The following is a 22566-nucleotide window of genomic DNA, read 5'->3' as shown; positions in this document are numbered from 1 at the left end:
GCTATAAGTCTTGTTTGCATTTTAAAGGTAACTGTGTGGAGAAAGCAAAATTGAATCCTCAATATTCATCGCGACTCTCATTTATATATAAAAAAAAGTAGGTAAATTCTCACTCAGTTCAGCAACTTCTCAAAGTTTCTAAAGTATCCATGACATCATAATCAATTTTCTATTGTATTATTTCTTAATACTTAAGTGTTTTAATAAGGAAAGATGAAAATAGAAATGGGATAGAAGAATAAGAAGTAGATGAGAAAGCAAAGGTGGTGAGAGAAAATCTTACATTTGTTTTCCCTTCGTCAGTGATCTTCCCAAAGTAGTCCAGATGCAGCCTGGCTTTACCCAGAATTAGGAAAGCCCTATTTAATATCCTCACTTCTAAGTATGTGACCTTCTCTGAGTTTTAATCTATCAAATGGTGATAATACTGCATTATGGGCGTCAGATGATATAAAAGCACCCATCAAGCCCAGTACTTCTTTCTATCTCATTTTTTTTTAATGTTTTTTTTTTTTTTTTATTTTTGAGAGAGACAGAGACAGAATGCAAGTGGGTTAGGGGCAGAGAGAGAGGGAGACACAGGATCCAAAGTAGGCTCCAGGCTCTAAGCTGTCAGCATACCAGAGCCCCATCCAGGGCTTGAACCCATGAACCGTGAGATCATGACCTGAGCCGAAGTCAGATGCTCAACTGACTGAGCCACCCAGGCGCCCTGCCCAGTACTTCTTTCAATATATATTCATCATTCTCTTCTGCCTAATTCAACTATTTCCAAGTTGATATCATTAAGCACTTCCTTTCCAAAATATGTCTACAATAGGGGTGCCTGGGTGGCTCAGTCGGTTAAGCATCCAACTTCAGCTCAGGTCACGATCTCGCGGTCCGTGAGTCTGAGCCCCGCGTCGGGCTCTGGGCTGATGGCTCAGAGCCTGGAGCCTGCTTCCGATTCTGTGTCTCCCTCTCTCTCTGCCCCTCCCCCCGTTCATGCTCTGTCTCTCTCTGTCTCAAAAATAAATAAACGTTAAAAAAGATATGTGTTTACAATATACTTGACTTTCAAAAATTAACCTCTTCAAAAGTATATAACGTTAATTGCACTTAACTTTTACTTTTGTTCTAAGAGGAAGTAAGAATTGATGCTTATATTGTATATAGAATAAGATTCATGTGATTTCAGAATAACATTAAATAAATAGCCATTATGTCATCTTAAAGAGAGAAGTAAAATTTTTAAAGCTCTAGTTGTAACATTCAAGGCATTCAAATACATCAACAGCATTACTCAAATGGAGAAATATTTGAAAACTATGAGGATAGCATTTTCTAAAAGGTATGGATCATATGGTGAATTGGTAACAAGTAACCCATAAAATTAATGAACCATGATTGTTATGCTATTGGATACTACTGGACATAATACTAATATTACAACACAGTTCAGGATACGGTAAGTGGCTAATCAACGTCAAGTCCTACCTATGACTCCCCAGCATTAAAAAAGGAAATATAATATTAGCACCATGATGCAAAGCAACTGCTATAAGGGATGTTTCATCTGGCATGGAAAAATAATGGAGTTGTCCCTCAAGGTCAATTACAGAGCGTGGCACCTGGCACATACCATGCCCTCAAAATACTGAACGGAATTTGAATATCTTGTTGATCAAATGCAAACTTAGTGTTTGATAAGGACATCACTATATGAATAAAGACAAATATGATGACTTGAACTCTGTTCTCTCCTAAAATGATTGATTCTGAAGATATTTTTTAAATGCATAATTCTTCAAGGCCAAAGAAAGGAGTCAACGGTGGTAAAATTTTGGAAACTGAAAAGTAGGTAGGTGTGCAATCATTCAATTGGTGGACCAAAATTCCACAGGGGACAATCAAGAAGCAACCTGGCTTACATGAAAGAGCAACCAAAAAGCTCTGGGATGTACTGACATCAGTACTGATAGAAGTGGGAAGGACAGGAGAGCTAAAAACAGGAAGACTGGTTGAAACTCATGAAGCTGTCAGGCACTCCAAATCTATCTTCCCACTGTGGCAGAAGACTGACTCGTTCAAATTTTTTTCCCTGAACAGAATAACACTGAGGATTGATGGACTGGGGAACCCAAGCAGAGTGGGAGCTGTGATATTCTGAATATAGGGTTATGGCGGTGGTTGAGTAAATGTGTTTACACTTAATGCCGAGGCTCTCAGTCTTAATCCACTCTGCTCTCATTTCAGAGAACTGGCAGCCAGGATTATAACCCTTAGAAAAGAGATTAGGGGAATCAGGGGGCTTTCAAGAAATTGACCTGGCCAACTCACAATACAGCGAAGACTGCAGTCAGCAAGCCTATCCACACACACACAGAATGTCCAGTCAGTTTTTAAGTGGCCAACTCAAATTCTAGACTTAGCCAAGTATTCATTTAGGGTTGACGGTTAAGTGAAGGAATTTTCAGTTATTCAAGCCCACAAAATTGTATCTCTGATGCTCCTTTTTCACAGTAAATTCATTTACTCTCTTCCCAAACAGGAAGCAAAGGAGAGAAGAAGACAAAAGATCCTGCAAACAAGAGATCTAAAGCAAGAAAATGACAAAGGAAATACTCAAGATAATGATGGGGGGAGTGGAGGTGGGTGGCACCCCAAGGATGACAGCTGTGTGGCAGGTCTAGAGGGAAATCAATCTAAATTGAAGTAGACTGGATTGTTTCAGCAGAGATTTCTTCTGGTCAGTGAAATTATTAGAGAACATGAATTTGAGAGGAGATTCACACAATTTGAGGAACAGTTTGGGGATGAATAGCTGATACATACGTAGAAAGCTAAGCAGCAAACCAAAAACTAACACAACTCTAAGGAAAACAAAATAAAACAAGGCAGGAAAGGAAATGCAGTCACAGTATACTTTATGGCTCAGCGGTGAAAAATGATTACATGGCCACCATAATGTACGCAATGGATTTGGATCTTGATATAATCAGGATATACTAGAGAAGCCAATGACGGGATGCTTCTGCATGTGTGGTAAATGCAGGAGGGTGAAAGAAAGAAAGCTTCATATTCCAGAGAGGTAAGTCAGTGAAGATCATAGATAGTTCTTTAAAACCAAAGAAGCAAGAAGTAGCAACAGAAGCATGTTACATGAAGGTACAGAGGTCAATCCTAAAAGAATCAGTTAAACGAAGTGGAAGTACTTGCCTCCAAAGTACAGGAAAGCAGTATGGACAGAGGAAAGTGGGGACAACTGCTTTTTTGTAACAAGCCTAAGAGAAATATTTGCCTTTTAAAAATTTGCGAGTGTAACTCGGACAAAAATTGGAATTACATGTGAAACAATGTCTGAGGAGATTGAAAGAATATTTCTTCGTGGTTGGGACTGCCTTATTTTACTAATAGTGCTTTATACCACAGGATAAATGACTATCTAGTCTAGAACCACGCCTCAGTGCTGGATCTACGCCATATGTGAATTATCAGCCAAGCTCAGTGCTGAACTAGAGAAGAAGGCAGATTGTCATTGATTCTTGTTACATGGGTAAGAGATACTGACAGTTGACAAAGCTGATAAGCCTCACTACATAGCTTAGAAAAGTCAGTACAACAAATGCAAGCATTAAAAATTGAAACCTGGGGCACCTGGGTGGCTCAGTCAGTTAAGCGTCCAACTGCGGCTCAGGTCATGATCTCACGGTCTGTGAGTTTGAGCCCCGCACGGGACTCTGTGCTGACAGCTCAGAGCCTGGAGCCTGCCTTGGATTCTGTGTCTCCCTCACTCTCTCTCTCTCTCTGCCCCTCCTCCACTTGTGCTCTGTTTCTCTCGATCTCAAAAATAAATAAACGTAAAAAAAAATTTTTAAATTGAAATCTATCCATTTCTAATTCTATGAGAAAGTTCCACTTTTTTTGTAATCTTGAAATATAGAGAACACAGGAGTATGTTAGCAATAAAATATTCATGCAGAATTTCTCAGCTGTTCAAAAAATATTCATGTTTGCTTGAATATGAAAAGTATTTCCCCAACATCTTGTAGCAAAACTCTCTGCATCTGCTCAGTTATAGTGGAGAGAGGTTTCTCACCCACAAGCTCAATGTGAGAACATCTTGTATCAGAGTCCCCAAGCATGTTTGAAGATGCAGATAACTGAGCACCACTCCAGATAAAGAGAATCATCATCTTTGATATTTGGTAATATGATTTTTAATAAATTCTTTAGACATTTTAATTTTTTTAATGTTTATTTATTTTTGAGAGAGAGACAGAGAGACAGAGAGAGATAGAGACAGCATGAGCAGGGGAGGGGTAGAGAGAGAGGGAGACACAGAATCCGAAGCAGGCTCCAGGCTCTGAGCTGTCAGCACAGAGACCAACGTGGGGCTCGAACTCACGAACTGTGAGATCATGACCTGAGCTGAAGTCGGACGCTCAACCGACTGAGCCACCCAGGCACCCTTAGAAATTTTTAATAACATATTTGACATCAAGTCTATACTAAGTAATTTCCAGGGTTTCTGTTTGTTTGATTGCTTGTTTGTTTTTTCCTTTAAGAGTCATAATATCTGTCTGTTCTGAACAATTGCCTCTCTTCTCCAAATCTTTCCAAACCATTTCTATTATACTTATTCATGTAGTATATTTATATAGGTGTGTGTGTGTGTGTGTGTGTGTGTGTGTGTGTGTTGTGTGTATACATTTATTTTCCCTCAAAGCAAGGTGAGTTCTCAGAGACCCAGGGCAATGCCATAAATTTTTTAAAATTTCTCACAATGAAATATTTCGTCAAATATTCTTCAATACATGCCAGAAGACGTAACAGGAGAATGGATGGGGTATTGAAGACAAAAGTATTTATGTTATCATTTTAAATCGCAACCAACTTCTAGAGAATCATTCCATCAGGTTTAGGGTCATATTAAGTCTAAGCTTTTAAATATTTGTGGCTTGAGATATGAAATATGAATCAATCAAACTTCAAGCTTTCCTAAATTCATATTTATAACCCCTTGTACATCAACTTAAAGTGGTTTTTCTGCCTCTTACCATCCCTGCAGTGGCACCAACTGACTTTTCCTTTCTAACTACAAATCATACCATCTGTGAAATTCTTTTTTAGATAGCTAGGAATTAACTGGAACAAAAAAGAATCAGTAGAAATGGAAGAGACCACATCTTCACATGAAAGAGAGCACTGTGCCCATGGGGTAGGAGTTGGTAGAAAAATACATTAAACAGCTCTTAGCCAAGTAAAAGCTTAGTCTTTGTGGCAATTGTATAATTTCTTTGATGTAATAAAATACTGTCATCTCTAGACTCCCTCCATAAATATACAATTACACTGTATATATTAATAAAAACCTAATCATTCAAAAAGTGTTTCAGACTATATACTATAGAGATACAGTATTTGAAATAACTTCTTTTATTCTGTAAATACTACAAAAAATCTAACAATTATTTTCTCTTAATTCTCTCTTAAGGTTAAAAAAAATTTATTTTAAAGGTTTAAAACCTGAATTTTTCACTCATTAAAATAAGTTTAATACAGTAATATAGGCATGCAGTGCAACTTGCTATGAAAATTCACGATTTTTTAAAATCTTGACATTTTAATACTGAATTTGTTTCCTATGGGATAAGGGTTACGGTATTGCTGTATGTATTTTTATTCCAGGTATGCTGTTCCCCCACCCCCCTACCCCACCTCCCACCCCCCCCACCCCCACCTAAGAAAATGAACTTGATACCTTATTTGAGAATTACTTGGAATTTTTCTTAACCTGAACATAAAAGCAAATTTGGCCTTCAGTTAAGACTTTCCTTTACATGATATTAAGAGTGAAATAACCTACTGGCACATGCCAGAAAGGACGGAAAAAATATCCCCCTCCTCCTTTCTCCCTCCAACTTCAATATTCACTGAGCGGCTTTGTTCTCTGTATCCCGCATAATTAATAACTACTTTGGCAATCAGTCATGCATTCCTTAATGGCACCTCAGGCATCAAGTGTCCTTCTAAGCCTTCCCCACAGAAACCATACACCCTTCTATAGTGCACACTGGCCAGGCACTGACTTAACTCTGGACAAGTCATTTAAAAAATCACTGTTAAGGAAAACCCATAGTTGGGGTTATAAAGTAGCTACATTACTTGCGTGCCACTCTTTAGTATTATTTCATCTCTGGGTATAACTTTACTAAAAAGAATAAAAACTACGTGATATCCAAACAACTGTCACTTATCAGTGGAAAAAGAAAACAGAAAATAAATAATAGAAAAACTTTAGAAGCAACTTAAAAGATGAGTTTCACAGACTGTTGTGAGTTAAAGGAGTCTTCACTTCATTCATCACCCCACACTCCTCTTTTCAGGCAATAAAGGAAAGAAGATAAAAATATATGGAGTCAATTAGCCCGGTAGCTATAACATCTATTTCTCTTAATCTAAACTGATCCATTTATTACATTAGAAAATGAGAGCAGATGAATTGTTGAAAATATTATGTTATTACTTCTGATCAGGAAGCTTAAATTAAAAAATTCTGGAAAATACAATATTCAAAAACACTATTTTAAAAGAAATCAATAAATAGTATTTTAATCGTCCTTCAAAATGTTAACCAGGTTTGGAAAGAGAGAAAAAAAATCCTCAAATCTCATAACTGTTTTAAAACAGATATATAAATATAACAAACATTATACTCAAAAGAAATAGTTTTATATGTAAAGAATAAAACCACTAAAAATATTCATATTTGGATTTGTATATTTTATTTCAAAATAGGTATGGGTTTTTGAAATAACTGATAAAAATATGCAATATTTTCATATTAAGGCTTATTTTCTTACAAATAAACTTTTAATAAGATCTTTTGATGCTAGAAGAAAAGATGCTATTTTTCAGCCTTTGTAGGTTTGCTAACAGTTTTAAATAATGGTGCTTATGCTACAGTACACAGAGTAAAACATACATAATCTATTATAAATTACTCCAAAATTAAACAAGAAATTTTCTTTTCTTTGTAAGAGATCCGAAATGTGCGCTGGGCTCTCAATGTGTGTGGCCTCCAAACAGAAACAAGCTTGCACTGTTTTATTTCAGTTTTGCTTCATTTCTTCCCAAACAATCTCTCACTGCTAATCTACCAGGCCTTTTTTTTTTTTTTAGCATGAAGGGGGAAAAAAAAATCAAAGACATTATTAACTCCTTATGCACAATCATAAAAGCTGAATGTATATTGTTTGGCATCAATATGCATGAATTTATTTTTCATTACTTATTAATGGGGCATAAGGGGGTATATATTTCCATAAATAATTCTCGAAAATAACACTGAAATGCTAACATTTTAAATTTATGTAGTAAATTTATGTGGTTATGAACATAGTTTTTAATGGCAACATGTACGGCAACACTGTTTCTGAAAATTTTAACTAATGTATTAGAATTCTACTGCTGAGCTACATACTATCTAAAGTTGGTATAGAATCAACCAGACTTAAAGGTTAGTTAGAATCAAACATATCCATTCATGCTCCAAAAGAAGGCTGCAGAATGGTCTCCCTTACTTGTAGATTATAAAGAATATTAAAATAAACTTTCTCCATAATTGTCCCAGAAAAAAAAAAGAACTGATTAAACTCGAAGTTTTTGTTCGTGTGTGAACAGATGCAAAATGTTAATCTAATTACAAAAAAGCTGATGAGTATGATTATACACATTAATGGTTATAATGTCATAAGTAGGCACCGATTTCTTGAACTACTTGGGATGTTCCACTCCCACCAGAAAGAGAGAGAGAGAGAGAGACAGAGAAAGAGAGAGGGAGGGAGGGAGGGAGGGAGAGAGAGAGAGAGAGAGAGAGAAACTAGTTCTAATATATCAGGACCAGGAGAATACCTGGTGTCATTAGTGTGATTCTTCAGTGCTCTAGCTGACAAAACAGCACTATTATACAACATTAACAGAGGTAACACATACTAAATGAGAAGTCAGTACAGCTCCAGGGGGGTTTAGACAACTCCCAGGGGAACTGGCTGAACTACCATGAGATACTAGTGAGCAGGTGCTTCAGGGTGTGCTAGGCACTCAGTAGCAAACCTCAGTTCGGGAATCTAATAGTCCACTAAGGACCCATGGTTCCTATCATTTTTATCATTAGAAAATTAAAGGAGACCATTGTGGCCAGTGGTCTCCAAGGTCCTATTTTGCAAGGGTGGGTTTGCAGTCAATGAGACCAATGCCTTTGAGGAGCTGGGTGTGCTAATTATGAAGTACATCCTTGACAAAAAAGAAAAAAAAAAAAGTATTAGAGATGATCCAGGGGTTGGAGGGGCATGTGCCCTTGAGCAAATGCCACAAGAACTTTTAAGTCTGTTCTTAAAAAGGTAAACTTTCTTCCCTTAGGCTTTCATTCATTGATACACAGATAAGACTGATGGATCTTTCCAGGCTAGTAATAATATTGTGGGGAGGAGGGGCATGGAGGGAAGGATGTCATTTAGCAACACACAATGATAATTCAAAACATTCTGGAAGGCTTAACAGCGAAATCACTTGTCAACTTTTCACTAACCAAATCTCACCCTTCTGCAGGCAGTTATTGAGAACAGGAGTGTGGCTGTGTTGGGGAAGAGGCATACAAGGAACCAAGAGAAAGGCTTCTACGAAATGGTAGATAAATAGCCAAAATAGATTTAATCTCAACAGAACTGAACAATCTGGCAAAATCAAAATCACCAAGTCATATTTATTAGGCAACAAGGACCATGACATCAAATTCTCTTGTTTCTTGCAATCCAATGGCTGCTGGTTTCCTGAGCATAAGACAAATTAATAGAAGATGTCCTATGTATGTTTCTACATATTTCCATGTTCTGCAGCCCAGCACAGGTCAACTTCGGTGCCATGCAAAACATGGCTCAAAGGATGTCAGGAGAATGTCAATTCCCATATTTACAGCTTATCAAACAACTTCAATAACTATTTAAAAATGCACTGAATTTAATTTCAATGATGCACCCGGTGATACATCTTCCATCTAAAGTCTCTCAGATGCAGTTTCTGATCTTAATCACAGTAAATCTCCAATAGTAGGTCAAATTCAGGTGGTGGGGCCCTTCTGAGTCAAGAGGATGGATGGTAATTACTACAGACCCTATGAGGCTTTATCTCATTTCAAGGCTCATGAACAGGATACACTCTCACAGATAAAAATACAGCTGTCAGTGAATCTTCTGTTAGTTAAGCTGGAGTGAGTGAATGGTATCATCAACTCAGCATTCGAGTATTTATTAAGAACCTCTAATGTGCCCCAGAACTGAGCACAACACTATAAATTTCCTGTGTTTTTATCTTTACGTATTTTATTTAATCCACACAACTCTGTGAGTTATACAACTAGCTAACCCATGCAGTCATAAAATTAGAAAAATACAACCCTTGATGTTGGCATATATATATTTTAGCTTTCATGTCTTATTCTGTAGCAGGATGATTGTTAGTTATACATATTTAAAGTAATATAATGGGAAGAAGACAGTTTATTTAAAATATAAGTATCTTCTCAGTTTCAAGTTTTTTTTTAAATTTTTTTTAAAGTTTATTTATTTTTGACAGAGACAGAGTGTGAACATGAGCTGGGGAGAGGCGGAGAGAAAGAGAGGGAGACACAGAATCCGAAGCAGGCTCCAGGCTCCGAGCTGTCAGCACACAGCCTGACGCGGGGCTCGAACTCACGGGCTGCAAGATCATGACCTGGGCCGAAGTCAGACGCTTAACCGACTGAGCCACCCAGGTGCACCACAGTTTCAAGTTTTATTTTGTCACAGATTAGGAATAAATAAAACCTTTGCTGTGTTATCACACCCATCATTACGTTTTTGAGTGAAACTTAACTGTTTCCTCTTTATATATTTAAGAACACTACATATGCTACACACACTGAAGATGTGGACTGTACAACTTTGTGGAAGTATAGTCCTATCTCCCTCTGCCATCGCAGACTTAAAAAATTTTAACTTCATAAATTCTCTAAAGTAAGATGCTGTGAAAGTGTGTTAAACAGATTCTTAGCGGCTTTATTCAAACAAATCATCACAATATCAATAGTGGTTTTTGAAAATGCTCATTCTTGTCTACTATTAACATTCCTCATTTCTAGATAAAAGTCTTCAATTTTAATAAATTTAAAGAAAAACACTAAATTATTAAAGTAAGAGACGTTTTGGAAATTAACTAAAAATGGTAGAGACCCTCTACTGGCAAAAAGTATTTCATCGTGGAACAGAGGTGTGGATATCTTAAACAATCTATATAAGGTAACTGATCAAGATTCACAATTTATTTATGACATATAGTTTAGAGCTATCTCCCTTAATGTTGATTTTACACAATAAATTATTCTACTGTTACTAAATGAATAAAAGATCCTTTTCAAACTTCAGTTTGAATTCATGGTTTCTTTTAGCTATATCTACAATAATATTTAAATTTATTAATTTAATCAAATCCTTAATGTTCCACAGACTTGAATTTGGGCAACCGAAAAAAGAAAGTTCTACTTAACATCACAATAAGAATATAACATATAAAGTTTAATATTGATTCCATATTTTCTAATTGGCTTCATGAACTGTTAGCCTGCCATGAGCATTGTTCTTATATCCAGTAAGAACACAGATGTTAATGCATGTAACCCACATTATGTTATGTTCCCAGAGTGACTGCTGATTTGTTAAATCTCCTGTCAAAAGTATTGAAGATATCAATTTTTATGTTATTTTAAGTGGTGATATTATTGATTATATTTAAAACGTTTACTAGGTGACATCATCATATTTGTAAGAGTACTTCAGAATTACTATAAGTAATGTGATAAAAATAGTAAAAGGGTGTTTAATATTTCTGTTGTGCAACAAATAGATATGAATGTTTGAAATAATATGTAAAGGATACAAATCGCCAGGATATAACTAAAACTACAGTAACAATTAAAGACCAAATAGGTGTCTTAAGTTCCAGTGAAAAGTTCAGAACTCCTTTTTTGAAACATGAACAGCCACAAGTATTATTTAAGCAGGATAAATATTAGCATAAGTAGGATAATAGAGATGACTACTTTTTAAAGTATATTTTACTAAAACACTGATTTTAGAAAGAGCTAGTAAGTTTACTTCTCTCGATAAAAAGAAAAATATGATGTACAGAATGTTGTGTACATGTTCATAAACCACACACATAAAAAATAAATTTTTGGCAGGTCCAGAAGAGGAAAGATGCCACCTTAATGGCGGAGAAAAAGTAAAACATCACTGAAGAAATTGGAATTTTAGGGCAGTTACAGACATGAATTTAGCTAAAATGGTATTAATATCAAACAGTGCTGGCTTTCTAGGTCTGCAATGTATTCATAACAAATATATAAATGAATTTGAAAATTAGAACTGTTAGAATCCCGTGTAAGCTTCAACATTTATGTCTTTAAAGTAAGAGTAACATTTAGCAAAATGCAAAAGAGTATCACATAAGAAAGTTCTACAAAAATGCTAGAAAATAAAATTGTATTTTATTACTTAATATGACTCAAACTTGAAATTCAGGAAGACTTTATATGGTCCAAACTTTGATGATTATCTAAATGGGAAGAGTAGGGGCGCCTGGGTGGCTCAGTCGGTTAAGCGTCAGACTTCGCTCAGGTCATGATCTCACGGTCCGTGAGTTCGAGCCCCGTGTCGGGCTCTGTGCTGACAGCTCAGAGCCTGGAGCCTGCTTCAGATTCTGTATCTCCCTCTCTGTCTGACCCTCCCCCGTTCATGCTCTGTCTCTCTCTGTCTCAAAAATAAATAAACATTAAAAAAAAAATTTAAAAAAAAATAAATGGGAAGAGTAATAAATACACAGATTTTCCTATTTTTTTTTTTTTTTCCAAGAGAAAATGCTATGTACTTATGCAACTTCCCACAAACAATGAATAGTGAGTTGCAGGGGAGTTGGGTAAGGGGGTTTCTCCTCAAAGTTGTAAAAAAACATGTTTTATTTCATTACTCTGAAAAGGTATTTAACATGGCCAATGATTAGTGATCTGTAGTGATGGAATTTAAGTTATTTGTGATAACTACAGTGACATTTATGGATAAAAAAATCAAGGTAGGTAAAAGGTTTTGTTTTTTGTTTTTCCTGATTCTCCCCCCCGCCCACCTTTTTTTTTTTTTTTTTTCTTTTTTTAAGGTAAGCAAATAACTGACCCAATTAAATCAGGGGATCTGTAAGTGGTACTTACTGGCATGACAATGTTGTAGTGGATGCAGAACCCCGGTTCAGAAGGAAAATATTCATCAGATACAAATCTTATCCTGATTTGATTTCCTTTAGAAATCTGTTTTCCTGGCACTGTACCAGAACCACACCAGCGTCCTAATATAGTTCCATCACTAGGTTCTTCAACCTCTACAAAATCATACCTGCAAGAGACAAAGGCAAAAGAGACATAACATAACATGATCATAGCATGATTTGTTATTTTAGCAATTCACATTCCATGTTCATGGATACAAGGCAGCTATCTATGGACCAGAGCCAGGAGTCCATTCCAAATTTAACTGGGTCAATATAATCAAATACTCCAAAGAAGAGGCACAATCAAAAATGCTTTCTCAATGTGGGCAAAATGACTCTTCTATTCTAAGCCCTCTAGTGCTGCTGGTGATGAACTCCAAATTCACTAAAAATAGCCATCTCAAGGCTTAAATATTTTGTAGGGAGCAACCGTATCTGACATTCAACTTATGAATTATTCAATGTAATTTCCATTTGGACATGATAGTTTTACTCCAATTTTAAGTGCTATTCTCATCGCCCATTACTTTCCGACAGTAACGCTTTCACCCTAGTCAGACTCCTTGGCTCCCTTTCCTCATCTCTGAGGCAAGCTTCTCTACAGCCGCATCATTATATACACACCCTTGAAATCTCACTTTGTACCAGTCTGCCTCTGTGAGACCTTTCTGGGTGTTCTCAGTTCACCGTCATCTTTCTCTTTTTGATAAACACATATGTTCAATATTCATTATATGTATGCAAGTGATCCAGTTTCATAGTCTGTTAAATCCCTGAAGAAAGGAATCAGTTTTTATATACTTCTAATTTGCACTGCAATGCACACAGTATCCTAAACATAAGGAATACGTAATATTTTTCCAACAAATGTTAATTTTGGTTTGAAAGGTTTAGATCAGTGGTACTCATCCAGAGCAGTGTTGCCTCTTAAGAAACATCCCAGAAATCTTCAGAGGCATTTTGGCTTATACTGAGACCAGGGGTGGGGATGGCACTGTGACACGTGGCAGGCACAGTCCAACAATGTTCAATAATGGAAAGTCCCAGAAGTGAGTATTGGCCCCATGCTCCCCATGCCTTTCAAACAGTTCACTGGACGTTTATGTAGGTGAAATTTTTGGTGTAGTTCCTCTGAGTCTGGAAACTAATGCTGTCTCACATGTAAGCACAAATATGTTCTGCAGTTTTAGGTAAAACCAAATTTTCCAGAAATTTAACCATCAAATAAGTTGAAGAAAGTTTCTATGTTTTGGAACGTAGCAAGAATTACTATTTTGGAAAAAACATATCATGAACAGAAACACTGCTTATACAATCTGTATTGCAATTAAACCAATTAAACATATACATATTCGTCTATATCTAGAACTGTCATATTCACAATGAATCTACTTAAAAGATGCAAATATCTACTTCCTTGCATTTTCCTCGCATACTTGTGCATATGTATTTATGATTTTAAATCCATTATTTTCATAAAACTTACTTTGTTATTTTAGCTTTATATAGCACACATGCCATTATATTTATATTTCAAACAATTGTGTATATAAATAGATGATCACTTCTATGAACTTCCTTCGAGAATACTAAAGAGGACACTGCAAAAAATTTCTTAAAATGTAGGTCTGACATGGTTGAAAATCACGGTAGGCGTTTTCAAAAATATAAATTCAGTAGATACTAGACAACAAAAATAGTATGTTTTGTGCAGTACTGAATTTACAGAAGAAAAAATTATTGAAAATTATATACAGAGTATGTAATGGGCCAATTCTATTTATAAATCTTCATCCTGAAGAAGTATCCAGAACTCGCTTATGACATGTAACTTGACTTGTTTCAGCCTCATTTTGCTTGGTCTTAAATTAAGGATGATGCTACTTAGCTCTCAGGGATACTTTGGGACAGGAGACGTGTGTGTACCTAAAACACTGTTGGCTCACAGCTGCCATTTATTAAAGCTGTCCTTCATCTCCATCCTGCATCCCGTACCCCCTCCTCCACATGAACTTTTAATGTAACTGTGGGAGTCTGAAAGCAATAAATAAGAAAACTCAGATACAAAGGGGAGAACACTTGCTACATCACACGACAGGCCTCGGTCATCAATGACAAACGTGTGAACCGACCGGTAGAACTGTTCTAGGAGTTTGGTATATATGCGTGTGGTGGGACTGAAAAGTGGTGGGGTTAGGGGTTAGAGGACTTGGACAAAACAGACCTAAGTAGGGGCGCCTGGGTGGCTCAGTTGGCTAAATGTCCGACTTCAGCTCAGGTCATGATCTCGCCGTTGGAGCTCAAGGACCACGACGGGGGCATTGTGCTGACAGCTCAGAGCCTGGAACCTGCTTTGGATTCTGTGTCTCCCTCTCTCTGAACTTCCCCTGCTCTCTCACATGCTCTCTCTCTCTCTCTCTCTCTCTCTCTCAAAAATAAATAAACATTAAAAAAAATTAGAAAAGAACAGACCTACGTAGTTATTTCAGATCTCCTTGGTACAAAAGTTGATAACTACCATTTTATATGAAAGGATCATTTTTATATCAAGATAGTTTACATGTGAAACAAAGCTTTTTTTTGTATCTGTTTGTTCTCTGCTTGGGAGGTTTTCCCCTAAACCTATCTAATGTAGGTTACCACCGTTGCTAGTTTGAAGAGAGCCAGATTTGAGACCTGGTCGATCATTCTGTAAGCATTTATGAAGTGCTCACTTGGTGCAAAGTGTTCTGCTAGATTCTTAGGATTCAAAGATGAAACTATAGCTTCCTTGGGCTCAGGGCCCATAAAACACTTTGGTAAGTGCTCTAATGAGAGTACGTAGGAAAAACTGTGGAAGACTGGCAGAGTAGGAGTAACTCTATACAGTGAGATTAGGGTTAGTTTGCAAAGGAACATTTGGGCTGTCAATGAGTACTGACTGAGCGGGGGTGAAAAGAGGGGAAATGGAAATGCATTGTAGCGAGAAGGACAATGTGTAAGATGCAACAGAAGAAAGAAGGGGCCCAGCACGGTGGGCTGGGAATAGAAGGTGGGGAACAAAGAAGCAGATGAAGATCAAGCTGGAAGAACAGGCGTAGGTGGGAAGGCCTTTGGGTAGAATATTTTGTAGGCATAATGTAGCAAACAGGGAAGTGCAGTTTTAGTAGGCTCTGTTTCTTTTTACAAATTTAAGTCAAGATTCTAAAGAATGGAATGGCACAGAATATCTGGATTTCTGGCTTTTTTACATATTAAATTTGAAGATCTGGTAATACTAAGTATCATTAGCCCTAGGATGAGTCCATGAAGTTCAGATCTCTGGAATTGGTGTCGGCTCCAGAAGAGGAGGTGTCTTTAATTTCCTGCCTTATCCCTAACGCCTGTGTGTCAGGAACATAGTACATACTGTATCAGTATTTGGCGGATGAAGGAATGAACACCAGGCCTTCATGCGTTCACTGCAACTGAGACTGGGACCAAGTGGAAAGACATGTTCTTTCTGTCTTTAAAGATCCCCATCTACTTTCAGGGGCGCCTGGATGGCTCAGTGGGTTGAGCGTCTGACTTCGGCTCAGGTCATGATCTCATGGTTCGTGAGTTCAAGCCCTGCATCGGGCTCTGTACTGATAGCTCAGAGCCTGGAGCCTGCTTCGGATTCTGTGTCTCCCTCTCTCTCTGCCCCTAACCCACTCACATTCTGTCTCTGTCTCTCTCAAAATTAAATAAACATTAAAAAAAAAAAAAGATCCCCATCTACTTTCTTTGTTGTTGTTGTTGTTGTTGTTGTTGTTGTTGTTGTTGTTTAAATGCCCAGATCGTCATTCGTTCACATTATTTGCCCATGTGGGCCTAAGAGGCACAGCCATGAAGATTTCAGTGAGGGAGTAACACTGGCAGGGAATAGAATCACCACTTCTCTGAGGAATGCCAGGAAATGATAACATACAAGTGTGGGTAGAAAGAAGAGATCCTGTAACAAACACATCCTGAAAAGGAACAGTCAGGGGAACTTGGGGAAAGCCACTATGAGGGATGCCACAGAACTGAGCAAAGAGGGAAGAGAAATATCCACCAGAAACAGAAGAGATCCACAGTGCTGACGGTACCAATGCCAAAGAAAGCTCAAAGACGCTAAAAACCAAAAAGTATCCCTTGGGTTTGGCAATTACGAAGTCATTTCAATAAACTGGTTGGGCAGAACAGAAACTGTCAAAAATGTACTTCAGTCCATTTTCAAAATTATCTAATAGAAGCATTGTATGAGAAAAGATCATATGCAAGAAAACTGAAACAATTCACGTTAACTATTTTACTATTACACACTTTTCTTCTTATTGTTCGAAAATAAACACTAGTACGTATTGATGTGATTTGTAAGTTCTGTAGAAGTATTTAAAAGGAGTTTTTAACCACACAGAAATATCTGGATTATACATGTTAAGAACTTATTAAGGAACGATTAAAATTAAACTTGGCTTTATCTTAGATCCTGAAACAAAAATCCCTGTCCTGCAAATAAGAGAAGTACATCATGACTTTCTTCGTGAAGATTTTCTACTGAATTTGATGCCATTAAAAAAAAAAATCAATCTTTATAATCTTTATAACAATTTCTGGATTTGCAGTTAGACAGCTGGCAATTAATTCTTACATGCTCATACATGCTCACCACGTAAATGTGGTGCACACATTTACCACAGTGCTTTAAAAATCTACATAGTTTTGCATTCCATGGAGGTTAAATGAAATGGACATCTAAAAAAGTACTGTTTTGTGTGTGTGTGTGTGTGTGTGTGTGTGTGTGTATAAAACAGCAGAATCGAACATATGCTACTAATTGTTTCATAGTAAACTTTTAAGATTTTCTTCCCAAGTGGTGTCCTATGACAATATAATTCTATTGTTCACCCAATATTCCACCCAATTATTCCACCATCAATTTTTATGGTCATACTCGACAGCTGTTTAGCTGTGTATGGAGCTGAAAAATACCAATACCATCATTATTTACCAAGGCTTAGTTTTCTCTCTTGAAACCGTAAATCCCCTTGCTAAAGGATATGGTTACAAAAATAGCATTTTTTAAAAACTTAAGTCATATTCAAGATCAGGTAAAATAGACCAAGTGAAGATCCACCTGTAAAGTATTCCCATGCCTCATTACTGTGTGTAATCTTCAACACAGAAAAAATGAAAGCAAAAATCACTGCCACTTGATTCTACATTTCCTTTAAATGTTTGAGAATATGGAGCACGAGTGGAAAAAGACTAATGCATTAAATCCAGTTGTCTTCCCTAATAAATTGAAGTTTTTCTTTTTTCTGATAAAACGATATTTGCAGATGGAGTTAATTGCGGAAGTCCATTGGTTTATATACTATAGCATCGCTCAAAACATCAAGTTAGAGAGAAAACAATGACAAAAGATGTTTCTAGGCCGTAGCCAAATGAAAGGGGAATGAAAAAACCAAGAACATTTGACACATGAAAGTGAAATTACAAAACGTAATCTTCCTTAAACGCCGAAATCTACACATGCCCAGGTGACTGTTCTGGAGACACGGTAATCCTTATAATACACTCTCAGGTATTAATTTCCAACATGCACAACTGCTCACATCAGTATTTAAAGGATTTACTAAACCTATTTTATGAGCCAATCAAACATCACTTTCTCACGGCAACATGATACAGAGCACACAGCGCTAAGTGGTTTATAATGATCACTCCCTTTCTCTAACATACCCCTGGGGACCCATGGAGGATTTATGTCCTTTTATGTTTAACAAACAAGTCTGGTATTGTAGACAAAATTTTCGTTCTCATGTGGGAATTCAAAAACTGTGAGGGCATGAGGACTGCTTTCCAACTCGCAAGAATCGTAAGGAGTAAACCGAAGAAATAAATTCCCTGGTAAACAGAATTGTCAGACACCCTGCTTCCTTCAACAAAAATAAACCAACCCTGCAAAATAGGCTGCTTCTCATTCAAACTCACTAAAACCCCATCAATTAAACCTACCTCATGAATTACCGAATCCGACGGTAGTATGAGACCCTGCCAACAAATACATGCGGATCTTAAAAGACCCAGCTCTGCAACTGTCACCTGGCGCCCAAGTTTGTTGGCAAAGGTAATAAAATCAGTAAGATGCCAATTATTCCACAGTGCTTACTGGATGATACTTCAGCTTAGCAGAATACTACTCAATTGCACAAGTTTCAGATCCCTACTCAGACCCCAAAATGTCTATATACACTTTAACCTACTGAAAAGAATTTTAAAATAATAATTAAATTTTATCAATTGCTTTTTATTCACAAACTCATTTGAGCCTCACAAAAAAAAAAAAAAAAACAAATCACAAAAAGTTGATACTGCTACTGTGTCCATTTCCTAGATTATAAAATGCAGGGCACCTAAGCTCCCAGTCAAGGTCACATAGACTAAATGCAGAGGCAAGGCTTCCTTCCACTTCGGCAGTAGAACTCTAGAACCCACGGCTAACTCCAGAACCCTTAAGTTCTAAGCCACTCTATGTGCTGTATTTGAAATATGCATCCATAATTATATTTGCTTTATTTTGAGGCCTCACTGAAGAGAATTTGTGTCTTTGTTCAAATTGGCTAAATGGTTTTATTCAATGGCTAGAGAAACATTCAGGGTCATTCAAATAAAACTTGGTCATGTGGGCACATACATTTTCCAAGTATTTGTTTGAATCAATTTGGTAATACAACAGTCCCCCTCATCTGCAGGGGATATGTTCCAGATCATCAGTGGGTGAACCTCAAACGGTATCAAACTCCATATTTACTGTTTATTCCTACACATACATACCACCAATGACAAAGTTTAATTTATAACTTAGGCATGGTAAGAGATTTAAAACCAAAGCTAATAGTAAAATAGAATAATTATATCAATATATCATAATAAAAGTTACGTGAATGTGGTCTCTCTCTCTCTCTCTCTCTCTCTCTCTCTCTCTCTCTCAAAATATCTTATTGCACGGTACTCACCTGTTTTCCTCTCGTGATGATGTGAGATGATAAAATGCCTACGTGACGAGCCGAAGTAAGGTAAATGACATAGACACTATGAAGCAGTGTTAAGTACTATTGACCTTCTGACGATATAGCACAAAGAGAATCATCTGCGACCAGACCTCAAATGACCACAAGTAACTGAAACAGTGGATGAGGAAGGTACAAGCGTATTTATTTTTAGCTACTCTCTATGGATAGTTTTTTTTTTTTTTAATTTTTTTAACGTTTTATTTATTTTTGAGACAGAGAGAGAGAGACAGAGCATGAACAGGGGAGGGGCAGAGAAAGAGGGAGACACAGAATCGGAAGCAGGCTCCAGGCTCTGAGCCGTCAGCACAGAGCTCGGCTCGACGCGGGGCTCGACGCGGGGCTCGACGCGGGGCTCGACGCGGGGCTCAAACTCACGGACCTCGAGATCGTGACCTGAGCTGAAGTCGGACGCTTAACCGACTGAGCCACCCAGGCGCCCCTCTGTATGGATAGTTTTAAACCTACCTAGAAAATGTGTAAGTCAAACCGCCAAGCATGCTTCAGAGGGCTGAGAACACATAATGAAGTAATTTTCAGGAAAATATGATAGTTCTACCTGTGAGAAATGGTTATGTTCTACATGGTGGGGTAGTTTATGGAAGGCAATTAATAGATTCAATTTATCTTCTTACTAAATAAAAACACTGCAAAGCTAGAACCCATGAATTCAACTTACAAAGGTAGAAAAATTAAGCAAATCAAAGTATAAGGTGAAAACTAATGGAAATGGAAAGTATAAGAGATGTATTTGAAACCAAAATTAGAATTTATAGTTAAAACCAAAAACTGGTTCTCAGAAAGGAGAGATAGGCAGATACAGGGAATGAGGGAGGGGAAGGGGGAGAGGACAAGGGGGGAGAGAAGGAGATAGAGAGTATGACCAAGAATTTACATATTTAGGAGTGAGGAAGATAGTAACAATCACAGAGAAAAATGTATTTAAGGGGACTGGGTGGCTCAGTCAGTTGAGTGTCCGACTCTTGATTTCAGCTCAGGTCATGATCTCACAGTTCATGAGTTTGAGCCCTACATCAAGCTCCATACTGATAGCACTGAGCCTGCTTGGGGTTCTGTTTCTGCCGCCCCCCCCTCTGCCCCTCTTACACTCACACGCTCTCTCTCTTTCTCTCTCTCTCAAAATAAATAAACTTAAAAAAAAGTATTTAAAGTTTGTAAGTATGTTTTGTATAACTTTATGCCAATGAAATCTGAAAAGCTAAATGAAATTGATGACTTCCCAGGAAAACGTAAATTATCAAAGTTGACTGAAAAAGCAGAAGTAAACTAATAACTCTAGAAGAAACTGAAAATTCATATCAAATATTTGACAATATCTACCTACATTAATAATAAAATAAACTAGCCTAAATTTTGTGGATATAGTTTATAATATTATATATATTACAGTTGCTAAGAGATTAGGTTTTTTTTGAGAGAGAGGCATAGAAAGAGAGAGCAAGTGGGAATCTCAAGCAGGCCCCATGCTCAGTGCAGAGCCTGATGAGGGGCTTGATCTCACGACCCTGCAATCATGATCTGAGATGAAATCAAGAGTCAGATGCTTAACTGAGCCACGCAGGTGCTCTGAGATTAGATCTTAAATGTTCTTATCGCACAAAAGAAATGGAATTATGTGTCTTGATGAAGATGTTAGCTAACTCTCTGGTGGTAAGCACACTGAGATATAGAAGTGTATCAAATCAACCCATTGCACACCTTAAACTTACACAATGTTATATGCCAATTATATCTCAATAAGGTTGGAAAAAGTAAATAAAAATTAAAATCTCCAATAAATGGGAGAAAAAAACCTTATATCAAAGTTCTTATAAATGGCAAATCAAACAGTTAAAATCAGGATCAATTTTACTTAGAAAGAGGGAAATGCAAAAATACCAAATAAAATTTCATCAAGTATCACCCACCAGTGGATTAAAAGATAAAGTAATTCATGAGAGAATATGGGTGTAGTTTATGAACATAAAGGCAAAGGTAAAAATGAAGTTTTAGTATTATTAACAGGAGAAAAACTATAGGATCGTATCAGTAAATACTGAAACAACATGATAAAATCAACTACAGATAAAATGTGACTAGCACTACACTTTCAAATCATGGTAAAAAGTTATTTAATGGAAACTAACTGCAAGTTTTACACCAAGTAAAATTAAAATCGTTCTCATTAAAGTTACAATCACGACAGGGTTAGCCATTCTTACCACTACAAGTTTTTGGGGGGAGGAGGGGGAGCTCTAGCTATTTTAGAGAAAATAAAATATATGTTGTAATACAAAGAGAAGAGAAAAACGATCCTTAATTGATAATAGATTCCCTTGAGAATAGACTACAACAGGGTCGGCACTGATATTGGAAGAAGTTGGAAATAAGTAGGTATGGGATAGGGTGGCTTAGAGCATGGTAGGGGAGGTAGAGGTTAAGAATGGTTACATGTTGTATATATTTGAACTTTTTTTTTAATGTTTATTTTTGAGAGAGAGAGACAGAGACAGAGACAGAATGCAAGTGGGGGAGGGGCAGAGAGAAAGGGAGACACAGAATCACAGGTTCCAGGGTCTGAGCTGTCAGCACAGAGGCCGACTCTGAGCTTGGACCCATGAACCACAAAGTCATGACCTGAGCCAAAGTCAGCTGCCCAACTGACTGAGCCACCCAATGCCCCAATGCTGTATTTAAGGTACATCTCATATTAGTTGGTGTAGGATATGAGAAAAACAGGTGTCCAAGATAATTCCAAAGCTTTTGGCTTTTAAAAACCATTCAGGACTAGAGGAGAATTTAGTAAAGTGACTAAATATAGGATCAATATGCAAATATCAGTAACCTTTTTTTTTTTTAACAACAAATGCCAGAAACTGCATAGGGGAAATGTCTTTCACGGTAGAACTATAAAAGTGCATAATAATCAGTTTAATAATAAATTATAAACACTGCATGAGTAAATTCACATAATATTACTAAATGACAAAAAAAACCCATGACTTCACTATTATTTTTAAGAAACAAGACTTCAGTATTATTTGTATAAAACAAAATCACCACAATAAAGCAAACATTTTGTCGTACATGCTCTGTACCAGGCACTTTATCAACTCATTCAATCTTCCAACATAGCCCTATCCATAGCTATAATTATTATAACCGTATTATAAAT

The 22566-nt window shown here is 36.9% G+C and overlaps 1 protein-coding gene across 1 annotated transcript in view; it reads right to left on the bottom strand.

Annotated features, from left to right (window-relative positions):
* The window catches only part of PDGFC (platelet derived growth factor C), a 204446-nt gene that overhangs the window by 42731 nt on the left and 139149 nt on the right, over positions 1–22566 (bottom strand). The window contains exon 3 of the mRNA XM_019441162.2: positions 12278–12458. Coding sequence (XP_019296707.1) covers positions 12278–12458 — 181 coding nt within the window. The remainder of the gene's footprint in view (positions 1–12277; positions 12459–22566) is intronic.

Source organism: Panthera pardus, unplaced genomic scaffold, assembly GCF_024362965.1.
Source record: "Panthera pardus isolate Hobbes unplaced genomic scaffold, ASM2436296v1 HiC_scaffold_13, whole genome shotgun sequence".
Classification (NCBI taxonomy): domain Eukaryota; kingdom Metazoa; phylum Chordata; class Mammalia; order Carnivora; family Felidae; genus Panthera; species Panthera pardus.
This window is presented reverse-complemented; position numbering and strand designations above follow the sequence as displayed.